We start from the raw sequence: 22,812 nt of genomic DNA, 5'->3' as shown, positions 1-22,812 counted from the left end.
TATTATCCAGATGGCAGATCAGCCCCTCAGTCAGACCATAATCTCCAGGCTTTAAACTGCTCTCCCAGAATCCCCAAACTAACCATAACCCAACTATCCACTGGCTCCACACTGACTACAAAGTCTATAACTATTCCCAAACATGTAAATCATTTGTTTTTGTCTCCAATTTAGGCAGTACAGACCCCTAGAAATCAGCAGATAGCCCTCTAGTGGTGAAAGTAAGAACTGACTAAAATGCACAGAGGAGAATAAGTATTCTGTCAAGGACATATCTTGTAAAAAAAAATATATATAGAGGCATCCTAAGACAAAATAAATGTGACATGGTGTGCAAATGATAACACACACGTGCCTGTTCTGTTTAAGCAAATAAACGCCCAAGCTATTAATTGAAGTTTTACAGTAATTGTTATGTTGGTGTGTGTGTGTTGCAGCGGTGTATGAGCGGATGCGTGTGGACCAGAGGAAGTTTGGCAAGTCGACTTGGGCTGCAGCTGTGGACCGCATGGAGCGTCTGCAGTACGCCGTCTCCAAGGAAACGCTGCAGTTGATGAGGGCCAAGGAGATCTGCCTGGAGCAGAGAAAACACGGCCTGAAAGAGGAGGTATTACTCCTATATTACAGTACTACAACTAATACTATTACTATACTACTACTGTTATTATAGTAATAAATAGTCAATTGATGAGGGCCAAGGAGATCTGCCTGAAGCAGAGGAAACACGGCCTGAGAAGGGAAGTACTGATAAATCTATACATTTTTCAAGATGCTCAAAGCACATTGTTTTGGGGAATCATGACTCATCCACCACCAATGTATATCACCTGATGCCACGGCAGCCATTTTACAACAGATATCTCACCACACATCAGGTACACCAGGGATGGGTAAGTGTCGGCAGCCCCCCTTCTGAAGGCCCTCAGATCAATAAAACAAAAAAAACTCAGTCGGATCTCAAATGACTGTTGCAGTTAGAATAGTAGAATAACCAAGGTGCAATTTCGAAATGCACATGTGTGTACGCAGACCCGCCAGAAACTGCGGCCCTTCATGATGAGTTCAGATTTCTTGTGGCCCCCACTCCCATCAAAGTTGTCCATCCCTGATGTACACAATACTCTGACTCTCTCTCTGTCTGTGTTTCTGACCATCTATGTCTGTTTGTCTCAGATGCAGAGCCTGCAGGAGGGAGAGGATGCCATGCAGCGGTTGGACCAGATGGAGGCGCTGTACTATGAGCTCCAGCTGCAGCTCTATGACATCCAGGCTGAGGTGCTGCGCTGTGAGGAACTGCTGCTCAACGCCCAGCTTACCAGCCTCCGCAGACAGATCACTGGTAATACTATGCACTTTATACCTGTTACTTCTAAGTAAAATTCAGACTAGGAACTGCTGCTCAACGCCCAACTCACCAGCCTCCCCAGACTACTATACATCTATACCTGTTACTGTTAATGAACCACTAGACCTGTTCTAACTGCTCAGCTCCAGAGCCTCTGTAGAAACACTACTAGTGAGGTTATCTAACAGTGTACCTCTCTGTGCCCTTCCCTCCCCAGAGCGGCAGGACGAGGTAGTGTACTATGATGCGTATGAGAGTCCTGATGCCATGCGGAGGGTAGAGGACCCCTCTGCCTCTCTTCCCCCCCTCAGAGACAAGCTCAGCCAGCTGCAGCAGAGGACCAGACAGCTAGAGGCACGCAGGGGACGCATCACCGCCAAGAAGGCCTACCTTAAAACCAAAAAGGTAATAATCCAGCAATCACACGCTTAGCTCTGGACTTACTAACAAATCAAAGCCATGAAAGCCTACCTCCAAAACAACAATATGTAGAAAAATAAAACCAATACTTTCAATCCTCCTGTAATGTGTCTTGTTTATCTGTAACCAGGAGATCTGTATCATCAACCACAACCAGAAGATACAGCAACGCCAAGGTATGAAGGATGACCAGACCCATCAAGCACTGCAACAGGTACAGTGACATGTTTCATTAGTGTTTGTGTTGATTCTAGAGGTCGACCGATTATGATTTTTCAACGCCAATACCGATTTATTGGAGGACCAAAAAAGCCAATAACGATTAATCGGACGATTTTTATATATAGATATTTGTAATAATGACAATTACAACTATACTAAATTAACACTTTTATATTAACTTAATATAATACATAAATAAAATCAATTTAGTCTCAAATAAATAATGAAACATGTTCAATTTGGTTTTAATAACGCAAAAACACAGTATTGGAGAAGAAAGTAAAAGTGCAATATATGTCATGTAAAAAAGCTAACATTTAAGTTCCTTGCTCAGAACATGAGAACATATGAAGGCTGGTGGTTCCTTTTAACATGAGCTTTCAATAGTCCCAGATAAGAAGTTTTAGGTTTTAGTTATTAAAGGAATTATGACGCGTCGACTGTTTATCTCTATGCCATTTGTATTTCATATACCTTTGACTATTGGATGTTCTAATAGGCACTTTAGTATTGCCAGCCTAATCTCGGGAGTTGATAGGCTTGATAAATTGATAAGTCATAAACAGAGCTGTGCTTCATGCATTGCTAAGAGCTGCTGGCAAATGCAGTAAAATAATGTTTGAATAAATGCTTACGAGCCTGCTGCTGCCTACCACCGCTCAGTCAGACTGCGCCATCAAATATCAAATCATAGACTTAATTATAATAAACACACAGAAATACGATCCTTAGGTCATTATTAATATGGTCAAATCCATAAACTATTATTTCGAAAACAAAACGTTTATTCTTTCAGTGAAATATGGAACCGTTCCATATTTTGTCGAACGGGTGACATCCATTAGTCTAAATATTGCTGTTATGTTGCGCAACCTTCAATGTTATGTCATAATGATGTAAAATTATGGAAAATTAATTATGGCCTTTGCTAGGAAGAAATGGTCTTCACACAGTTCGCAACGAGCCAGGCGGCCAAACTGTTGCAAATACCCTGACTCTGCTTACACTGAACGCAAGAGAAGTGACACAATTTCCCTAGTTAATATTGCCTGCTAACATTAATTTATTTTAACTAAATATGCAGTTTTAAAAATATATATATACTTCTGTGTATTGATTTTAAGAAAGGCATTGATGTTTATGGTTAGGTACATTTGTGCAACGATTGTGCTTTTTTCGCGAATGCGCTTTTGTTAAATCATCACCCGTTTGGCGAAGTTGAAGTAATCTGTGATTCGATGATAAATTAACAGGCACCGCATTGATTATATGCAACACAGGACAAGCTAGTTAACCCAGTAATATCATCAACCATGTGTAGTTAACTAGTGATTATGTGAAGATTTGATAGCTTTTTTTATAGTTAGCTAGTTTAATGCTAGCTAACAACTTACCTTGACTCCTTGCAGCCACATGTCATTTTGATGCTGCACTCGCGTAACAGGTGGTCAGCCTGCCGTAACAGGTGGTCAGCCTGCCGTAACAGGTGGTCAGCCTGCCGTAACAGGTGGTCAGCCTGCCGTAACAGGTGGTCAGCCTGCCGTAACAGGTGGTCAGCCTGCCGTAACAGGTGGTCAGCCTGCCACACAGTCTCCTCGTGGAATGCAATGTAGTCGTCCATAATCAGTGTCCAAAAAGGCAGATTACCGATTGTTATGAAAACTTGAAATCGGCCCTAATTAATCGGCCATGCCTCTAGTTGATTCAGTGTTATGGGAATGATGGTGAATAGTTCCTCATCCTGTCTGTTTCTCCATAGCGAGGGGAGGAGCAGGAGGAAGAGGAGGAGAGGAGTAACGCCAGAATGAGTCTGGATAGGTCGAGAACTCTGGACAGACTACGCAGCTTCAAACAGGTGAGAGGACACAGTTACCTCTGAATAACACAGTCTAAACATCTCATGTTGAGTACATCTTAGGTTGACGCTGTGTTTAGATGTAACTGTTGGTTCTTTGTCTGTTGCAGCGTTTCCCTGGTCAGGTGACTCTGAAGTCCAGCAGACTGCGTATGTCCCACAGCCACTCCCGGAGGAAAACCTCCACTCCCCTCTCCCCCGCGGGGAGGCCTGAGACCCTGGCTGTCAGTGTCCAAACAGACACTGTTGACCTCCCTGAGCTCTTTGCTCCTCCCTCTGATGCCTGTGGTCATCAGAGTGTCTCTCTACCCCCGCTAGGGGGCACCACTGGGCCTCTCTCTGCCCCCTCTCTTCCTCCCCTCTCAGCGATTCCCTCCTCTGCCCCTCCACCTCCTCCCCCTCCTCCTCCCCCACCCCCCCCCTCCTTAGATGACCTCTCCAGTGAGGGAGTTGAGTGGGCTCATCCCACTAGCCCAGTCCGGCAATCCAAGGCTGGGTCAGATTCAGAGCCTCTCCCCCTGGCTCCCTTCTCCCCACGTTTCTTTGACAGCAGTCAGCTGCAGACAGCCAGAAAGAAACTGAAGAAGACAGCCATGCTGGACTCTTCACAATGGAGGAGAGGTCAGACATGACAACATACTGTTACCTGGATTTTAAAGGAATATATCAAAATCATAACTTGACTAGATTTTTAACATTGTTCCATTCTCCCATCTCTCCAGCGAGTTCTCCCATGGACGAGGTCCTGAACTCCCTGAAGAGAGGCAGCTTCCACCTGCGTAAGGCTGAGCTGAGAGTCCTAGCCCCCGACCCAGACGATGACGAGAGCAACAACATCCTGGCCCAGATCCGGCAGGGTGTCCGGTTGAAGAAGGTGCGGACGCGGCCAGAACAGCAGCGACACACCAAGGGCTTGTTCCCCCACTCTGCCGACGCTCTGACCCGCTCCATCCATGAAGCCCTGAGACGCATCAAGGAGGCTTCGCCTGAGTCTGAGTCTGAGGACGAAGGCCTGCCCTGCACCGACTGGGAGAACTAGATACACACACACACACAACGGCACCGACTGGGACTCTGACCTTTGACCTCAGCCACTACCATCTACTATTTCTGGCTCCACATTGACAGACTGAAAGCTGAGTAGAGATGTTTCCTGAGTAGAGATGTTAACTATTTCTTACTATTTCTTCTGGTCTTTGTAATGGACCACTAGCCTCTGCTCCTGGTTTTCTGTGTTGTGCTGACTCCTCACGCTCTATATAGTCAAGCACTTTGAGAACCTAGTAATGAAAGTCACTATGTAAAAGTAATTCCTTCACTCGATTCCTTCTTTGTCCTGGACCAAGCGGGGGAATAAGGCTCCTTGTCAGTGCACCGACTGGAGAGCTAGGGTTCTGGGATCCCTTTATATAGAATTAACTATGAGGTTGGAGAGGTTAGGTTGCTGGGGTGAGTTGGTTTTCCGTTTGACAGGATTGAGTGTTTTCTTTAATGTTAATTCAACCCCCCATAGAATAAAATGTGTTATTGTTTGGCTGGAACAAAATGCCTGCACTCACACCGTCCAGTCCTCTGCGGGTGAGCGTGACAGGTGTCGTTCATTCCATACTCTATATTCATATTCCATCATGACACGTGTTTCTGTTGATGGTTTTTAAAGTGGGCTTTTACCTTCTTTTTAAGGAGTGTTTCTTTTTCTTTTTTCACTGCTTTATTTTCACTGTTATTATTTTTAATGAGTCCACTATTACCGTGGAGTCGCTTCACGTTATGTACGCCTGATTATTTGATCTGTTTTATCTAAGAGCTGTCAAAACTGAAACTATTTCTATAGGAACAATCACTGTTTACTGTAATGAATCATGCACTGAGTATGAAGGACATGTTGAAGAGAAAATGATGTACTGTTTGGAACTGAAGGACTGTGTGTACAACTGCTGTCCAAGTTGACATTTGGCCAGGTCAAAGGTGGTAGTACTGTATTTTTCCGGTCTTGAAAAACGCTCAGATAGAAATGTATGGTGCAGAACTGATATGATTGTCGGTCATGTAGAACAGGGACCTTGTCAGCTCTATTCATTATATTTCTATCTGTGTTTACCTCACTGAATCCACCAGTGGTATGGTACTGGTAACTAACCACAGTGAGTCAGTAGGCTGAGCATATGGGGCTCATTCTTCATGCTGTGTCTTCATGGCAAGTGGTTAAAACCCAATCATGTGACTTTCTGCAGCGTCCGCATATCTCTGACTGGGTCTCTAGTCTGAAGTGACTTCTTCTCCTTTATCTGCACTGAATCTATAAACGGTGTGTAGGTGACAGCAACACAGTATATTGACTCAGAGGAATTAGCTTTTTCACTGTACAGATAATTTTTTAGTGCAGATGGAGAGAAGTTTAGGAGTGTAGAGGCAGCCATTTGAGTTATATTGAGATGCCCCCTTCCTAGTCCTGTCCATATACAGTACAAACCTGTCTGTTGGAATATCACTTTCATTTTGTCACTTTTCTTCATTGTATTTGGGATCTTTATGTATTTTGTTTATTTTATACGTGATTTGTAAAATCTTTTGTATTATTCATTTCCATCTCTTCTGTCTTTAGCTAACACTACAGTTTGACCTATAACCTTTGACTTGTATGACCTTATGCATGTGGCTGGCCTGGTCTGATTTGAAGATGAGTCCGTCACAAGATAAGTGCAATATTATTATATTAAACTGAAATGTAATATATAATGTAATGTACATCCTGAAAATACATTGGCATGCTTAAAAACATCCTAAGTATTTATTGAGTAAAACACTTCATGATTTAAGAAATGGAGTAAGAATTTATAAAGCAATACCATACAAAATGTATATGTGCTTAAATGTTTTCTTTTGCCTTTTACTCTCGTCTTACTGTTATTGCATTCCTAACTGCTTTATATATCCCAGTTATATTTTTTCCCTTCAAAATAAAACCAAGTCCCGAAATGTCTTCCTGTCCTGTTCTTTGACTTGGCATCAGAGCCATTAGAACTCAACTCAGCCTTTGGCCAAACCAGACAGCCTTTTGTTGGGTCTAGTACATCATGCACATCCACATGAGGTCAACCACAAATAGTATTTCATAAAAAAAACAGCCAAACAATCTCCTTTAAGGCAGTGAGTGGATGTGATGTTATACAAGAAGCATCAGGACAGGAACTGAAGTGAGTGCAGATTAGAGAAAACGAGGAACATTCAGATAGTGAAAAATGACAACACTTTTTTTTTTTTTTTTTTTTTTTTACATTTTACTATAAACTCAATTACAATTGTTTAAGCATGTGGTATAATCATTTAAAATTATTACTCAAACATTATTCCCTTTCAAATTGTAGTACAGATCATAATTGAAAACGCCAACCAGCCCAGAAACCACAATCAAATCTCTCAAAGATACCAGAACCAACAAGCCCTTAAATAGTGTTCTTCAGGTATACATATAGTTTTATTTTTTATACATTATCACAGATTTTTGGCAATAGTAAACCCGACAAAAGTTCCGTAGTTAGCTACCATTGATGCATCTTTGTACCAAAGGCAATGTCAGCAAAATTCATATTCTGTACAGGAAAACATTTGGCAAAAGGAAATAATGTCTCTGCAAACCACACATGCTATGCACAAGGGTCTCTGTAAATCCATTTCCTTTTTAAGTAGTTCAAAAATATTGCCCGTTTTTCTTTTTTTTTACACCAAAAAAAAAAATAACTACCTTGACACCCACATACCAGACATGAAAATCATTAAGTTCAAACAAAAATTTGTTTCATAAAATTCTCAATCTGTGGTTATAATATATCTGGAATAATAAATTAAGGGAAAACATAGGAACCAATCAATCACTGCACTTCAAGTTGTAACAGAAACAAGGAGAATGAAAATAAAGAAAAATAGTTTTGGATTCACCCAAACATTCAATTCCATTTTCACAAGTGCACTATAAATTTGTTATATTAGTATTTGTAATAAAAAAGTTTATAGAAAGGAAAGACTTGTAGTAACTGCTGACCCAAACCCCAGCTTCTGGCCTTGGGTTGGCGTTGTTTCCACCTTGTCTCTCCTTACATTTCCCAGCAGAGGAGGAAAATACCTGAAAGCGAGACTGAAATGTGTATTTTTACTCTTGACGCTCTCTCTTTATATTGCTCATTTAGTATAGAAGGTTGTCCCAGATCGGTCCTCAATCTTGGACAAGATGCCACATTCTTCTTTAATCTCCATGGAAATGTTGTGATAGGAGGACATTAGGAGCATTTAAAAACAAGGTCACTGGGAGGTCATCTGTCTGACCTCTGACCCTTAGTCCTAGCCCAGTGTTAGATGGGGCCTCAGAGCAAACGGCCGTAGAGTCCAGTGAAACGCTGTAAGGATCAGTGAGTACAACTGTCTATATCTCCATGACCTCATCTAATCGGACTGTCCATTTGGCTGACAATGATATCTCCATAGTAACCAGAGCAATAATAGTACTGTAGTAATAACTGAATAATAAAGTGGTATATGCAGAATAGTTAGAAAACAGACCTGAACCCATGACGGACAACAGCAAAGATTAAACAAAAACATCCACCAGCAACTAATCTGAACTTTGCACCAAATAAATATAGAAAATGAGGGCTTCCTATTTCTGTTAATAGTGTCTGTAATGGAAGAAAAACCCAAAGCAAAATAACCCACCCTATTCAACATCCTCTCCTATGGAATGCTAGCCAGACTTGGCAAAAAAAGCAGAGAAAATAGATATTTGAGCAGCTTGTAGTCTGTAATGTGTAAAGAACATCCCACAGGGAGAGCAAAGAGATGGAAGGCAGGGCCCAAGCAAAGCCTCGACAGGACCTCTGAAGTGTGTGTGTGTGTGTGTATAGTGTGTGAGTATGTTCATATAGTATACAGGTGTACCAGCAATATGTAGTGAACATTAGCCAAAACTAGAGAATCCAAGCGAGCAAGTCTATCTATTTACAATTATGTTCAAGCATGTGGCATAATCAACACATGCTTGATTATGTGCATGTTAGTGAAGAATAATGACTGTGTATGTACTAATAACAGTGTGTGAATATTTTCATACAGTGCCCTCGTGCACTGACTACAATTCATTTTCCAGTCACTATGTTATTATGGTGGCGATGGTGCTCCACTTGGGGGCTCTGTCGTAGCACTTCTCGTCTCTTCTAGCTGCTGCTGTCCTCGATGAGTCTGGCTAGGCTGTCTCGGAGCTCTGTCAGCTCAAAGATCTTCCCGTCCAGCAGCTCCAGCAGGGACCGCAGACTCTTCCTGAAGGCCTCGCTCTCTAGCTGACTGCCCTCCAGATGCAGCTCCAACTGCCCCAGCTGGGCCTCCAAGGTCTGGTTCCTCTCCTCAGTCTCCTGGGGTTGGGGTAGAGGAGGGGGGGATGTTGTGTTAACGTGTGCACACAGCAAACATACTCATACAGTGGCTCGAAAAAATATTCATACCCCTTGGAATCTTCACATTTTATTGTGTTAAAAAGTGTGATTAAAAAGGTCCTGTGTGGCTCAGATGGTAGAGAGCATGGTGCTTGCAAAGTCACGGTTGTGGGTTGGGGGGGGTCCTAAACTGACATATGGAATTGTTTTCAAATGGTCGTACTATGGATAATTTAGCTATTTGATTTCGAATTGTAGGACCCCTTTAAGTATCAGTTACTTGGTAAAATATAGATTTTCTAAAGCCCATAGAAACGCATTGACTAACATTCATAAATGGCAAAAAGTACAACCAAAAATGAAATCCTAAGAAACAAGGTTAAAGTGTCTGTCCTAACATTATTATTCTTAATTTTTTAAAATCAAGCTGCCAGAAGTATTTTTGGGGCTGCAGATGTTTTGCCTGCACTAAAGGGCTATATCAGTCCACTAATACAGGACTATTAAAGGCCCAGTGCACAATCTTTATTTTTATTCAGAGATATCCAGTACCAGTCAAAAGTTTGAACACACCTACTCATTCAAGTACTACTCACTCATTTTTCTTTATTTTGACTATTTTCTACATTGTATAAAAATAGTGACGACATCAAAACTATGAAATAACACATATGGAATCATGTAGTTAAATAAATCAAAATATATTATATAATTGAGATTCTTCAAAGCAGCCACCCTTTGCCTTGATGACAGCTTTGCACACTCTTGACCACACTCTTGACCTGGAATGCATTTCCCTTAACAGGTGTGCCTTGTTAAAAGTTAAATAGTGGAATTTCTTTCTTCATGCATTTGAGCCAATTAGTTGTGTTGTAACAAGGTAGGGGTGGTATACTTTAGATAGCCCTATTTGGTAAAAGACCAAGTCCATATTATGGCAAGAACAGCTCAACTAAGCAAAGAGAAATGACAGTCCATCACTACTCTAAGACATGAAGGTCAGTCAAAGCGGGACATTTCAAGAACTTTGAATGTTTCTTCAAGTGCAGTCGCAAAAACCATCCAGTGCTATGATGAAACTGTCTCTCATGAGGACCGCCACAGGAAAGGAAGACCCAGAGGTAGCTCTGCTGCAGAGGATAACTTCATTAGAGTTAACTGCACCTGAGATTTTTGGTTCCAACCGCAGTGTCTTTGTGAGACGCAGAGTAGGTGAACAAAAGATCTCTGCATGTGAGGTTCCCACCGTGAAGCATGGAGGAGTTGGCGCGATGGTGTGGGGGTGTTTTTGCTGGTGCCACTGTCTGTGATTTATTTCAAATTCAAGGCTCACTTAACCAGCATGTCTACCACAGCATTCTGCAGAGATACACCATCCCATCTGGTTTGCACTTAGTGGGACTATCATTTGTTTTTCAACAGGACAGTGACCCACCACACCTTCAGGCTGTGTAAGGCCTATGTGACCAAGAAGGACAGTGATGAGTGCTGCATCAGATGACCTGGCCTCCACAAGCACCTGACCTCAACCCAATTGAGATGGTTTGACTTTCAAGCACAGGTCCCTCAATTCAATACTGTAAGGTCCCTCAATTCAACACTTGACTGAGGGACCTTACATATGTTGTATGGGGTACAGAGGAAGAGGTAGTAATTCAAAAATCATGTCAAGCCCTATTATTTCACACAGAGTGAGTCCATGTAACTTATTTGATTTTTTACTCCTTTACTAAATTAGACTTGCCTGATCAAAATGGCTTAATACTTATGCAATGACTATACTTATGTAATCAAATGTGTATAAATCTTAAAACATATAGTTTTTCTTCCACTTTGTCATTATAATATTTTGAGTAGATTGCTGACAAAAAAAGACAATTAAAATCATTTTAATCCCACTTTGTAACACAATAAAATGAAGGACTCCAAAGGGTCTGAATACTTTTGCAAGGCACTGTAAAGACAAACACACACCCACACTTATAAACACACACCCACACTTATAAACACACACCCACACTTATAAAACACACACCCACACTTATAAAACACACACCCACACTTATAAACACACACACGCACAAACCAACAAACACAAACGTACACACTGCAGTGAAAACAGATATCTGAGGCCCAGTGTCGTGTGCAGTGCAATACAGTAGTGTTGTTCATTAGTCTCACCTGTAGTTTATGTGTTAGCGACTCCTTCTGAGTCTGGAACTCATTACCACTCTCCACTTCCTCTTTCAACCTCTCTAGTTCCTGCAGGGAGGGAAAATATACAATCACAGGGCTCACATTAAATGTTCTCCCCCCCCCACACACACACACACACACACCTCCTCCTTGGCTTTTAATGCTGACTCCAGTTCTTCTATCGTCTGGTTGAGCTCAGTCTTCTGGGATTTGATGACTGGCGTCTGACCACTAACACACTCCAGCTCTGTCACCTGAGGACATACACAGTGTTGGTAATCATATCGTTTTTATGTTCTTTGTGTAACAATTCTGATCTGTTTGTGTAGCCTCTCTCTAGTATCCCTTTATAAAGTCAGTCAGTCTTACCCGTTTGTGTAGTCTCTCTCTAGTATCCCTTTATAAAGTCAGTCAGTCTTACCCGTTTGTGTAGTCTCTCTCTAGTATCCCTTTATAAAGTCAGTCAGTCTTACCCGTTTGTGTAGTCTCTCTCTAGTATCCCTTTATAAAGTCAGCCTTACCCGTTTGTGTAGTCTCTCTAGTATCCCTTTATAAAGTCAGTCTTACCCGTTTGTGTAGTCTCTAGTATCCCTTTATAAAGTCAGTCTTACCCGTTTGTGTAGTCTCTCTCTAGTATCCCTTTATAAAGTCAGTCTTACCCGTTTGTGTAGTCTCTAGTATCCCTTTATAAAGTCAGTCTTACCCGTTTGTGTAGTCTCTCTCTAGTATCCCTTTATAAAGTCAGTCAGTCAGTCTTACCCGTTTGTGTAGTCTCTCTCTAGTATCCCTTTATGAAGTCAGTCAGTCTTACTCGTTTGTGTAGTCTCTCTCTAGTATCCCTTTATAAAGTCAGTCAGTCTTACCCGTTTGTGTAGTCTCTCTCTAGTATCCCTTTATAAAGTCAGTCAGTCTTACCCGTTTGTGTAGTCTCTCTCTAGTATCCCTTTATAAAGTCAGCCTTACCCGTTTGTGTAGTCTCTCAGCCTCCTCCTGGTAAGCAGCCAGTTGTTGTTTCCACTGTTTGACGTTGGCTGTGGACTCCAGCAGAGCTGCTGTCAGCTTGGCATTGTTGCCCTTCAGGGCTGCCAGCTCGGCCTCCCAGTGCTTGTTAATACTGGACGAACTGGAGACAGACAGACACTTCAGCAGAGTTTCAGTGACCATGACCCAAACATAGGTGCCAAGACCCAGACCCAGTGTATTTGAGACACATGACAAGACCAACTGACCAAGACTGCTTTTTTGTGGTCACGACTGGTCTTAAGACTGCAAGATCAAGACTCCATCTCTGATATAAACTCAATCATTGTTTTCCTGAGTTTATTGCAACAAATAACAATGCTGTCATTTGACTAAAGACTATGAACCATTCCAGCACCAATGTAAAAATACATGTTCGACTTCATGTTCATCAGCATTACTGACCTCAGAGGCTATTACTGACCTCAGAGGCTAGAGTGGAACTCATGTGGGAACCGTGTATGGGGAATACGAAGGGGTGGGGGAGTGAAATACATTCTCCATTTATTTAGTAATTAATAATTAAAATCAGCACTACAGTGTTTTGATATAATGCTTAACTGCTGTCCAGGGTTCTGGGACCACATGAATAAGAGATGGATGACTCAACACATCCAGGTGCGAGCAGACCACGCACACGCGGTGCTGCTGCCCACTGACCGACCATGCCTTGCCCACTGACCGACCATGCCTTGCCCACTGACCGACCATGCCTTGCCCACTGACCGACCATGCCTTGCCCACTGACCGACCATGCCTTGCCCACTGACCGACCATGCCTTGCCCACTGACCGACCATGCCTTGCCCACTGACCGACCATGCCTTGCCCACTGACCGACCATGCCTTGCCCACTGACCAACCATGCCTTGCCCACTGAGGTGAACTATCTTTGTGCTTGACACCCTACTCCAGCCCCTGGCTTCAGAGCCTTGTTCTTACCTGTGGGAGAAGGGCAGCTGATTCTGAGACGGCTCGGGACGGGGCTCGGGTGGGTGCTGCGGCATTTCAGGGGTGGTGCCCCTCTCGTCATCAGTGCCGTTGATGCTCTCCGGGGTCAAAGGTGACTGCAGGTCACCGGTGGCCGACTCCTGGCATGATGTAAACAATAAGGTTAAAGGAACAGAAATACAGTTGAACTGTATGTTCTCAACTGCTGAGTAAATAAAATATTGATGTAATGTGGAGAGAATACCTGCACAATGAGTTACACTCCACAGAAAGTGATGTTTCAAGTGAGTTTTTGTTTCTCTCAAGTGAGTAGGCCTATGTGTTCTCAAGTGAGTTTTTGTTTCTCTCAAGTGAGTAGGCCTATGTGTTTTCAAGTGAGTTTTTGTTTCTCTCAAGTGAGTAGGCCTATGTGTTTTCAAGTGAGCTTGTTGTTTTCTCACTTGAAAAAAGAAACATCGCTTTATGGGAGCATAGCTGACACTGGGAGATCAGAGTTCATCTGAGACTGAGAAGGGATTCATTAATCTGTGTGTTAATCTGATATTAGGATGGGGGAGAGAGGGAGAAATTGGTTAATCCATGGAGGGCAGGGTTCTCCCCAAAGAGTGGAACAGTGCCATTCAACACCTCAATTCTAGGGTAAATATACACTATACTGTATAATGGACATTGTTTGGTCCATTTTTCTACAGCAGTGACAACATTGTGGGGAGACCACCTGAAGGGCTGGAGTGTTAGCCTGGGGTAGTTGGGGATTTCAACACTGGACTGGAGTAAGAGGGCAAAGCAGGAGGGTTATCGGAGACTGGGGTCAGATGACAATGATTTGGATTCCATTTTACCTTCTTTTTTACAGGTACTCTGAGAGGTACTCTGGGAGGTACTTTGTGAGGTACTGAGAGCATATTCTTTTTTAGTGCAGTGACCTGGGGAAGAGTTGCAGGGGAGAAGAGATGGGTTGAATGAGCCAATTGAAACCTGGGGATGGTTAGGCCAGGTTGGGAGTTTAGCCAGGACACTGGAGTTAACACACTATAGTCTTGCCATGAGAGTACTGGCTTCAGACACTGCCATTAGGAATTAGTTTAACGTCTCATCCATGAGTAGTGCTTTGCAGGTAGTGTTTCCAATCACTTCCTGTGATACCTAAATCACTTGGGGTCCATTCACTCCCATTGTTTTCTGGTAACAGAATGTTCATGTTAGTAGTGGGTTGTGTACAAAAACACCAGGTGCTTTGCAGTCTATACCGGTCCAAAAGCTACATTTAATGTGAGGAAACAGGTTTATTTTTAATTAAGGTGAGTAAGTAGGTGTTGGTGAACTATCCCATCTGAGGTAGGGGTGTGTGTTGTTGGGACTACCTGAGAGGGGGTGCTGGTGAGTTCCATCTTCTCCTGGGATTTCTCCTTGGCTAATCGGGCCGCCTCTTTAAACTCTGCAAACTTCTCTGCAAACTGAGAAAGAACCACAATGACACAGACAACACTGACTAAACTAGTTTGTGTGTGTGTATGTGGTGTGTTTGTGAGCTCAACTTTGGCGATGTGTGTGTGTACCTTGAGCAGGTGGTTCTCTGAGGAGAAGCCCAGGCCATAGACGGTGTTGGCTCGGCTGTCGGCCCACTGGCCAAACTTCTGGGAGGTCTTGGTGAAGGTCATGTTGGGGGTGATGGTGCTGTTGATGATTGCCTGGGGAAGGAGAGAGGAGTTGTATGAATCACAAAAGCAATGCTGACCCATTTGCCTAAAAGATGAGTGGGCTTGTTGTTTTCTGAACGGTTTCCTTCAGCAACAATAACTGTGTTATCTATCTGTGTTTGTGTCAGACGAAAAGTGTGTGTGTGTGTGTGCATGCATGTGTGTGTTTGTGTGTGTGCACGATACACCCCTATTGATTATTAAACAGGAAGCCGTCAATGAGAGGAGAGGCCCCAGTGAGGCTGATTGACTCTACTGGCATCGACCACAGTGGGTGAGGGAGAGAGGATGGTGGGCGAGGCACACTGTTGGCCTGTTAGTTCTATGTAAAGTTCTGTGTGTCTATATAAACTCAGCAAAAAAAAAAAATGTCTTCTCACTGTCAACTACGTTTATTTTCAGCAAACTTAACATGTGTAAATATTTGTATGAACATAAGATTCAACAACTGAGACATAAACTGAACAAGTTCCACAGACATGTGACTAACAGAACTGGAATAATGTGTCCCTAAACAAAGGGGGGGTCAAAATAAAAAATTTAAAAAAAAGTAACAGTCAGTATCTGGTGTGGCCACCAGCTGCATTAAGTACTGCAGTGCATCTCCTCCTAATGGACTGCACCAGATTTGCCAGTTCTTGCGGTGAGATGTTACCCTACTCTTCCACCAAAGCACCTACAAGTACTCGGACATTCCTGGGAGAAATGGCCCTAGCGCTCACCCTTCAATCCAACAGCTCCCAGACGTGCTCAACGGGATTGAGATCTGGGCTCTTCGCTGTCCATGGCAGAACACTGACATTCCTGTCTTGCAGGAAATCAGCCATACTGCTCGTTTTGTGCGTGGTGGCATTGTAATGCTGGAGGGTCATGTCAAGATGAGCCTGCAGGAAGGGTACCACATGAGGGAGGAGGACGTCTTCCCTGTAACGCACAGCATTGAGATTGCCTGCAATGACAACAAGCTCAGTCCGATGATGCTGTTAAACACCGCCCCAGACCATGACGGACCCTCCAAATCGATCCCGCTCCAGAGTACAGGCCTCGGTGTAACGGTCATTCCTTCGACAATAATTGCGAATCCGACCATCACCCCTGGTGAGACTAAATCGCGACTCGTCAGTGAAGAGCACTTTTTGCCAGTCGTGTCTGGTCCAGTGACGGTGGGTTTGTGCCCATAGGTGACGTTGTTGCCAGTAATGTCTGGTGAGGACCTGCCTTACAACAGTCCAGCCTCTCTCAGCCTATTGTGGACAGTCTGAGCACTGATGGAGGGATTGTGCATTCCTGGTGTAACTCGGGCAGTTGTTGTTGCCATCCTGTACCTGTCCCGCAGATGTGATGTTTGGATGTACCGATCCTGTGCAGGTGTTGTTACACGTGGTCTGCCACTGCGAGGACGATCAGCTGTCCATCCTGTCTCCCTGTAGCGCTGTCATAGGCATCTCACAGTATGGACATTGCAATTTATTGCCCTGGCCACATCTGCAGTCCTCATGCCTCCTTGCAGCATGCCTAAGGCACGTTCACGCAGATGAGCAGGGACCCTGGGCATCTTTCTTTGGTGTTTTTCAGAGTCAGTAGAAAGGCCTCTTTTAGTGTCCTGCGTTTTCATAACTGTGACCTTAATTGCCTACCGGTCTGCAAGCTGTTAGTCTCTTAATGACCGTTCCACAGGTGCATGTTCATTAATTGTTCATGGTTCATTGAACAAGCATGGGAAACAGTGTTTAAACCCTTTACAATGAAGATCTGTGAAATTATTGGGATTTTAACTAATTATCTTTGAAAGACAGAGTCCTGAAAAAGGTTTCTTTTTGCTGAGTTTAGTCACTTCGGGCTGTGTGGATGTTGATGACGAGTGTATCCTAGAGTGGCAGGCAGGCAGCACCTCACCACAGCCCACCCTCTCCCTGCTATTTCCAGCTCAGCACAGTAGCAGTAACCACAGTTGAGTTCACCTATTCGCTAGCTTTACCAAGGGTCACATGCAAAGCAGTGTAGAGAGTGTGTGTGTGTGGAGCGCTTTACATATCGTTGCAGTACTAAAATAGCTCCTCCTCTGCACCCCTCTGAAGACTAAAATCATTTTTGTTACGACAGAACAGGCCACAACGCCCCCATGCCACTACCAACCATGGGCTCTGCTACTACCATTGGCCATGGAAACACACACACGTGGGAAATGTAGTGTGTGTGTGTTGAGTGAAACTACAACTTCCTTCAATCTTTGGTTCTGTCTGTCCGTGTCTGTAGGGACGGTCAAATGTGTCAAGTCTGCCTGTGGGAAAGAGAGGGAATACTGTACACAAGTACAGATGTGTGTTTCATGTGCTGTATGTAGTCTGTGTACATCAATCCATGATTGATTCTAAGGGATGTATAGCATGGCGTGCCCTGAGCCTGAGGGAGCCTTCCTGTTGCCACTCCTATTCCCCTTGCTGAGGGGGAACCAGGCACTGTATACAGTGCCTTCAGAAAGTATTCATACCCCTTGACTTCTTGCACATTTTGGTGTGTTACAGCCTGAATTCAAATTCTACACACAATACCCTATAATAACCAAGTAAAAACATTTTTTCAGAAAAATGTGCTAATATTTCTTGAAAATGAAATACAGAAATCGAATTTGCATAAGTATTCACACCCCTGAGTCAATACTTTGTAGAAGCACCTTTGGCAGCGATTACTGCTGTGAGTCTTTCTGGGTAAGTCTCTAAGAGCTTCCCACACCTGGATTGTTCAACATTTGCCCATTATTATTTTCTAAATTCTTCAAGCTCTGTCACATTGGTTGGTGATCATTGCTAGACAACCATTTTCAGGTCTTGCCAGATTTTCAAGTAGATTTCATTCAAAACTGTAACTCAGCCTCTCAGGAACATTACCTGTCTTCTTGGTAAGCAACTCCAGTGTAGATGTAGGGCAACAGGTAGCCTAGCGGTTAAGAGCATTGGGTCAGTAACTGAAAGGTTGTTGGAACAAATCCTTGAGCCAACTAAGAGAAAAAAAATCTGTTGATGTGCCCTTGAGCAAGGCACTTAACCATAATTGCTCCTATAAGTCCTGGATAAGAACGTCTGCTAAATTATTAGAATGTTTTGGTGAAATCCTTGAGTGGTTTCCTTCCTCTCTGGCAACTCTCTGCTAGGTAAAGCCCCGCCTTATCTCAGCTCACTGGTCACCATAGCAGCACCCACTCGTAGCACGCGCTCCAGCAGATATATCTCACTGGTCACCCCCAAAGCCAACTCCTCCTTTGCTCGTCTTTCCTTCCAGTTCTCTGCTGCCCATGACTGGAACAAATTGCAAAAATCTCTGAAGCTGGAGACTCACATCTCCCTCACTAGCTTTAAGCACCAGCTGTCAGAGCAGCTTACAGATCACTGCACCTGTACATAGATGGGCTGTTTACAGATGGGCTATCTACCTACCTCATCCCCATACTGGTATTTATTTATTTTGCTACTTTGCACCCCAGTATCTCTACCTGCACATTCCTCTTCTGCCGATCTACCATTCCAGTGTTTAATTGCTATATTGTAATTACTTCGCCACCATGGCCTATTTATTTCCTTAACTTACCTCATTTGCACTCACTGTATATACTTTTAGTTTTCTTTTGTTCTACTGTATTATTGACTATGTTTTGTTTATTCCATGTGTAACTCTGTGTTGTTGTTTGTGTCGCACTGCTTTGCTTTATCTTGGCCAGGTCGCAGTTGTAAATGAGAACTTGTTCTCAACTAGCCTACCTGGTTAAATAAAGGAAATAAATGAAATAAAAAAGGAAGGAGGCCTGTATCTTTGTAGTGACTGGGTGTATTGATACACCATCCAAAGTGTAGTTAATAACTTCACCAAGCTCAAAGGGATTTCAACGTCTGCCCTCCTTTATCCAATTGGTGCTCTTCTTTGTGAGGCATTGGAAAACCTCCCTGGTCTTTGTGGTCGAGTCTGTGTTTGAAATTTACTTCTCAACTGAGGGACCTTACAGATAATTGTATGTTTGGGGTACAAGGACGAGGTAGTCATTCAAAAATGATGTAAAACACTATTATTGCACTCAAAGTCCATTCTATTTGACTTGTTAAGTCAAATTTTACTCCTGAACTTTAGGCTTGAATACTTATTGACTCAATAAAATGTCAGCTTTTCATTAAATTGGTAAACATTTTGAAAAACATAATTCCACTTTAGCATAATTTTTTATTTAGGCTGTAATACAACAAAATGTGGGAAAAGTCAAGGGGTGTGAAGACTTTCTGAAGACACTGTATATCTTCCCTCTCTTTTACACAACTTCGCTGCGCACACACGCACACCAAAACACACACCTTAGAGCCGTCCAGACTGATGATGCGGTAGACGTTGCGCGTGCTGTCGTAGAAGTAGGAGACTGTGACGGCGTGTTTACTGGTGGGAACCCAGTTCTTCTTGGTGGTGGGGTCGATCTGGAAGACATGTGCCCTCGTACTGAAGATAGGCTGCTCTCTGTAGGGGAGACAGGGAGGGGGGGTCAGTATATATATAGGAATTAAACTCACCACCCAGTTGTTGGTTCGCACAGCTGCGCCATGGGAAAAAAAAGTACTGGGAGTGTGTGAGGGCTGAGGTAAGAGTGTGGAGTGTGTGTGGTAGGTAACACACACAGCCTCCCAGAGATCGCTACACACATCCATTCTTCACTGTCACCTACAGCACACTGCACTGGCCATGACTGGGAGGGGGAAACACACACACACACACTTCAGTTCCAGTATTTGTGTGTGATATCTTCAATCCAGATGGAGCCCATTAACATTAACAAGGAGTTTTAATACCAGCACTAGAAAGACAAACATTACTTAGCCACAGACAGAAATCACTTACTAGAAATGAATGGATGTAATGTTGAAGTTAATCAAATTGACTGGCTGGGTACATTAAGGTACTAAAACAGGAGCAACAGGGATAAACGATTTTCTACTAGTCCATTAATTAATTACAGTTAACGTGCCTTCGTCAAGACAATAGAGAGGAGGTTCATTAAAGATGATGCATCCCCAGCACAGGGCACGTTTAAACTGTTAGGGCTGCCTGATAAATATAATATTAAAGTAGGGGCTCCCGAGTGGCGCAGCGGTCTAAGGCACTGCATCTCAGTGCTAGAAGTGTCACTACAGACACCTTGATTAGATTCCAGGCTGTATCACAACCGGCAGTGATTGGGAGTCCCATAGGGTGGCGCACAATTGGCCCAGCGTCCGGGTTTGGCCGGTGTAGGCCGTCATTGTAAATAAGAATTTGTTCTTAACTGACTTGCCTAGTTATATAAAGGTTCAATAAAAGGAAGTGGTTCTTCAACATAATTTTCTTTGACAATGTATAGGTTGGTAGCATTAAAGTAGCCAACCTATACTGTGCTACTTGGGAGATAATAGGAGAGTAGTGATATTTGCCTGACGACTCACTACATTCTTGTAATTCTTCGGTTGCTCTGTCGTTCGCTACATACTTTAGTCTGAGACTGCCATTACTGAAGTGGTTTCTGGTGACGATGGCTGTTGTACAAAACAAAATCATCAGTGACTGGCTCTGGCCCAACCTATCGTTTGCTGGACCAATCAGATGGCCCCGAAAGTGTTCACATTCAGTGAAGGGTCAGGGAGGTACTCCGATCCAGACTCATTGCGGAGAAGAAACTAACGTCTGTGAGCGTGGCGTAGCGTTTGGCCGCAGCAAGGAGTCTGGGTAGTCAGGCAATATAGGATTGAAAAAAAGAAAATGGGATAAAAGACTGAAAGGAACTGATGGAATAAGGGCTGGAGGTGCGGATGGGAGAGAGAAAGAGCATGTGTGTTAGAGTGAGAGAGAATTAGCTGGAGAGAAGTGGGTCTAACTTCAACCGCCCTGCCTGTGTGAGTGTGAGTTTTAAAAGCAGCAGTAGGAAGGGCAGATATGCAAATTTTCCACCAAAGAGCTGAACAATGAGAGCCCCAACCCCGCACACACACATTATATCCATTATCCACCCATTATATCACACACAGGAGTCAGGGGGAAATAGGAACAATAAGGTTTGAAAGCTGCGCACTGATTCTGCAAAAGTTCAAAGGAAAGTGGAGCTAAGCTTTTACACAGAGAAAGTACACAATCCAGAATACAGTCCATTAATGTACTGTATGTGATCAACTGGGTTTGAATCTCGCATGACAGTGTTAGCAAGGTGAGCTAAAGCCTAGGCATTAGGCCTGGGTGCTAATGCAAGTCCTCAGGACAAGCAAGGTTACTAATCACACAAGCATGGTTTACCAAACCAACTCTGTTAAATCTTTCCCAAGAAAATGAGTGAATGTGGTTATACCAACAGTCCAGCAGGGGGCAGATGTCCATGAGAGTCAGGCTGCAGTAGCAGTGCTGTATCAGATGAGCCAAAGGTGACCTGGTAGTCTCTTTGCTGGGTCCACATACACAGATCAGACAACTGTCCTGGCCCAGCTTCCAAACATAACTATGGAGGAAAGCAGCGCTCAGGTAAGGTCTTGGATTAAAGTACTGCAAGCTAATAGCATAGCCAGCGGCATATCTATGGCTGGGACTGACTGGGCTAGAAGCCTCTTCACATCTTCAACAACAAGCGGTGGGTAGAAGTCTTCCTGTCGGGAATTTGCTAAATGTCTCATACTTCCTCAAAATCCATATATCATAAATAAGTGTAGGCTTAATATATTGAGTGTGATGGAGACAGAGAGACAGAGAGAGAGACAGAGCGAGACAGAGACAGAGAGACAGAGAGAGAGAAAGAGAGAGACAGAGAGAGAGACAGAGCGAGACAGAGACAGAGAGACAGAGAGAGAGAGAGAAAGACAGAGCGAGAGACAGAGAGAGAGAGAGAAAGACAGAGCGAGAGACAGAGAGAAAGAGAGACAGAGAGAGAGAGAGACAGAGAGAGACAGACAGACAGACAGAGAGACAGAGAGACAGAGAGACAGAGAGACAGACAGACGGAGAGGGAGACAGAGAGGGAGACAGAGAGGGAGACAGAGAGGGAGACAGAGAGGGAGACAGAGAGGGAGACAGAGAGGGAGACAGAGAGGGAGACAGAGAGGGAGACAGAGAGAGAGAGAGGGAGAGGAGTGATAATTTACCCGTGAGCAACAGTGCCTTAGATAATGTGCCTACACTCTTTGAGACCCTTGTATAAAACTAGGGGGAAAAGCTCTGGACATGAACGAGCACATTGTTCTCATAACTGGTTCTGTTAGGAGAAGTAGAGCGCTTACTTTGCTTTTTATGAATCACATGTTATTATGACAGCAATTTGCCCCTCAATCACAAGCCATTTGAATATATTCTCCCTGATAGGAGATGGCAGGGAGGAGCAGGAGCCCCATTCAGAAAGCATGGATTTGGACACATTTCCACAGCTACACACACATGTATATGTAAAAGGAGACGTAAGCACCAACATGTAAAGTTCAAAGGAGCGTGCCAAATAAAAAGCTAAGAGTGTATCATTGTTTTCAATTAAGGCATATATACATTTTTCAACCATGTTCCATCTAAAAACTTTGGAATAAACCAAGGCTTTGATTTCTGGTCAAACAGATGAAAAAGGGGTCTTAGAAAACATTGCCCAGAAAGTCTTAATAAAAGGTATTATAAATACATCAAAACACAATGACGTTGAAGAAAAGAC

The 22,812-nt window shown here is 43.4% G+C and overlaps 2 protein-coding genes across 4 annotated transcripts in view; one reads left to right on the top strand and one right to left on the bottom strand.

Annotated features, from left to right (window-relative positions):
- The window catches only part of LOC139408543 (junction mediating and regulatory protein, p53 cofactor), a 56,714-nt gene extending 49,889 nt beyond the window's left edge, over positions 1-6,825 (top strand). Inside the window, exons 4-10 of the mRNA XM_071152553.1 lie at positions 438-607; positions 1,174-1,339; positions 1,563-1,750; positions 1,896-1,979; positions 3,747-3,842; positions 3,953-4,463; positions 4,565-6,825. Coding sequence (XP_071008654.1) covers positions 438-607; positions 1,174-1,339; positions 1,563-1,750; positions 1,896-1,979; positions 3,747-3,842; positions 3,953-4,463; positions 4,565-4,881 — 1,532 coding nt within the window. The 3' untranslated portion in view covers positions 4,882-6,825. The remainder of the gene's footprint in view (positions 1-437; positions 608-1,173; positions 1,340-1,562; positions 1,751-1,895; positions 1,980-3,746; positions 3,843-3,952; positions 4,464-4,564) is intronic.
- A 269-nt stretch (positions 6,826-7,094) lies between these two features.
- The window catches only part of LOC139408524 (homer protein homolog 1-like), a 41,110-nt gene continuing 25,392 nt past the window's right edge, over positions 7,095-22,812 (bottom strand). For 2 of the 3 annotated variants that reach the window (XM_071152513.1, XM_071152511.1), the window contains exons 2-10: positions 19,469-19,625; positions 14,991-15,122; positions 14,796-14,888; positions 14,274-14,357; positions 13,423-13,571; positions 12,425-12,584; positions 11,605-11,715; positions 11,447-11,527; positions 7,095-9,244 (exon numbers count right to left, since the gene is read on the bottom strand). In XM_071152513.1, the coding sequence (XP_071008614.1) occupies positions 9,050-9,244; positions 11,447-11,527; positions 11,605-11,715; positions 12,425-12,584; positions 13,423-13,571; positions 14,274-14,357; positions 14,796-14,888; positions 14,991-15,092 (975 nt within the window). In that variant the 5' untranslated portion in view covers positions 15,093-15,122; positions 19,469-19,625 and the 3' untranslated portion in view covers positions 7,095-9,049. The remainder of the gene's footprint in view (positions 9,245-11,446; positions 11,528-11,604; positions 11,716-12,424; positions 12,585-13,422; positions 13,572-14,273; positions 14,358-14,795; positions 14,889-14,990; positions 15,123-19,468; positions 19,626-22,812) is intronic. The other variant, XM_071152512.1, reaches the window with a different exon arrangement.

This window comes from Oncorhynchus clarkii, chromosome 5, assembly GCF_045791955.1.
Source record: "Oncorhynchus clarkii lewisi isolate Uvic-CL-2024 chromosome 5, UVic_Ocla_1.0, whole genome shotgun sequence".
Classification (NCBI taxonomy): Eukaryota; Metazoa; Chordata; class Actinopteri; order Salmoniformes; family Salmonidae; genus Oncorhynchus; species Oncorhynchus clarkii.
This window is presented reverse-complemented; position numbering and strand designations above follow the sequence as displayed.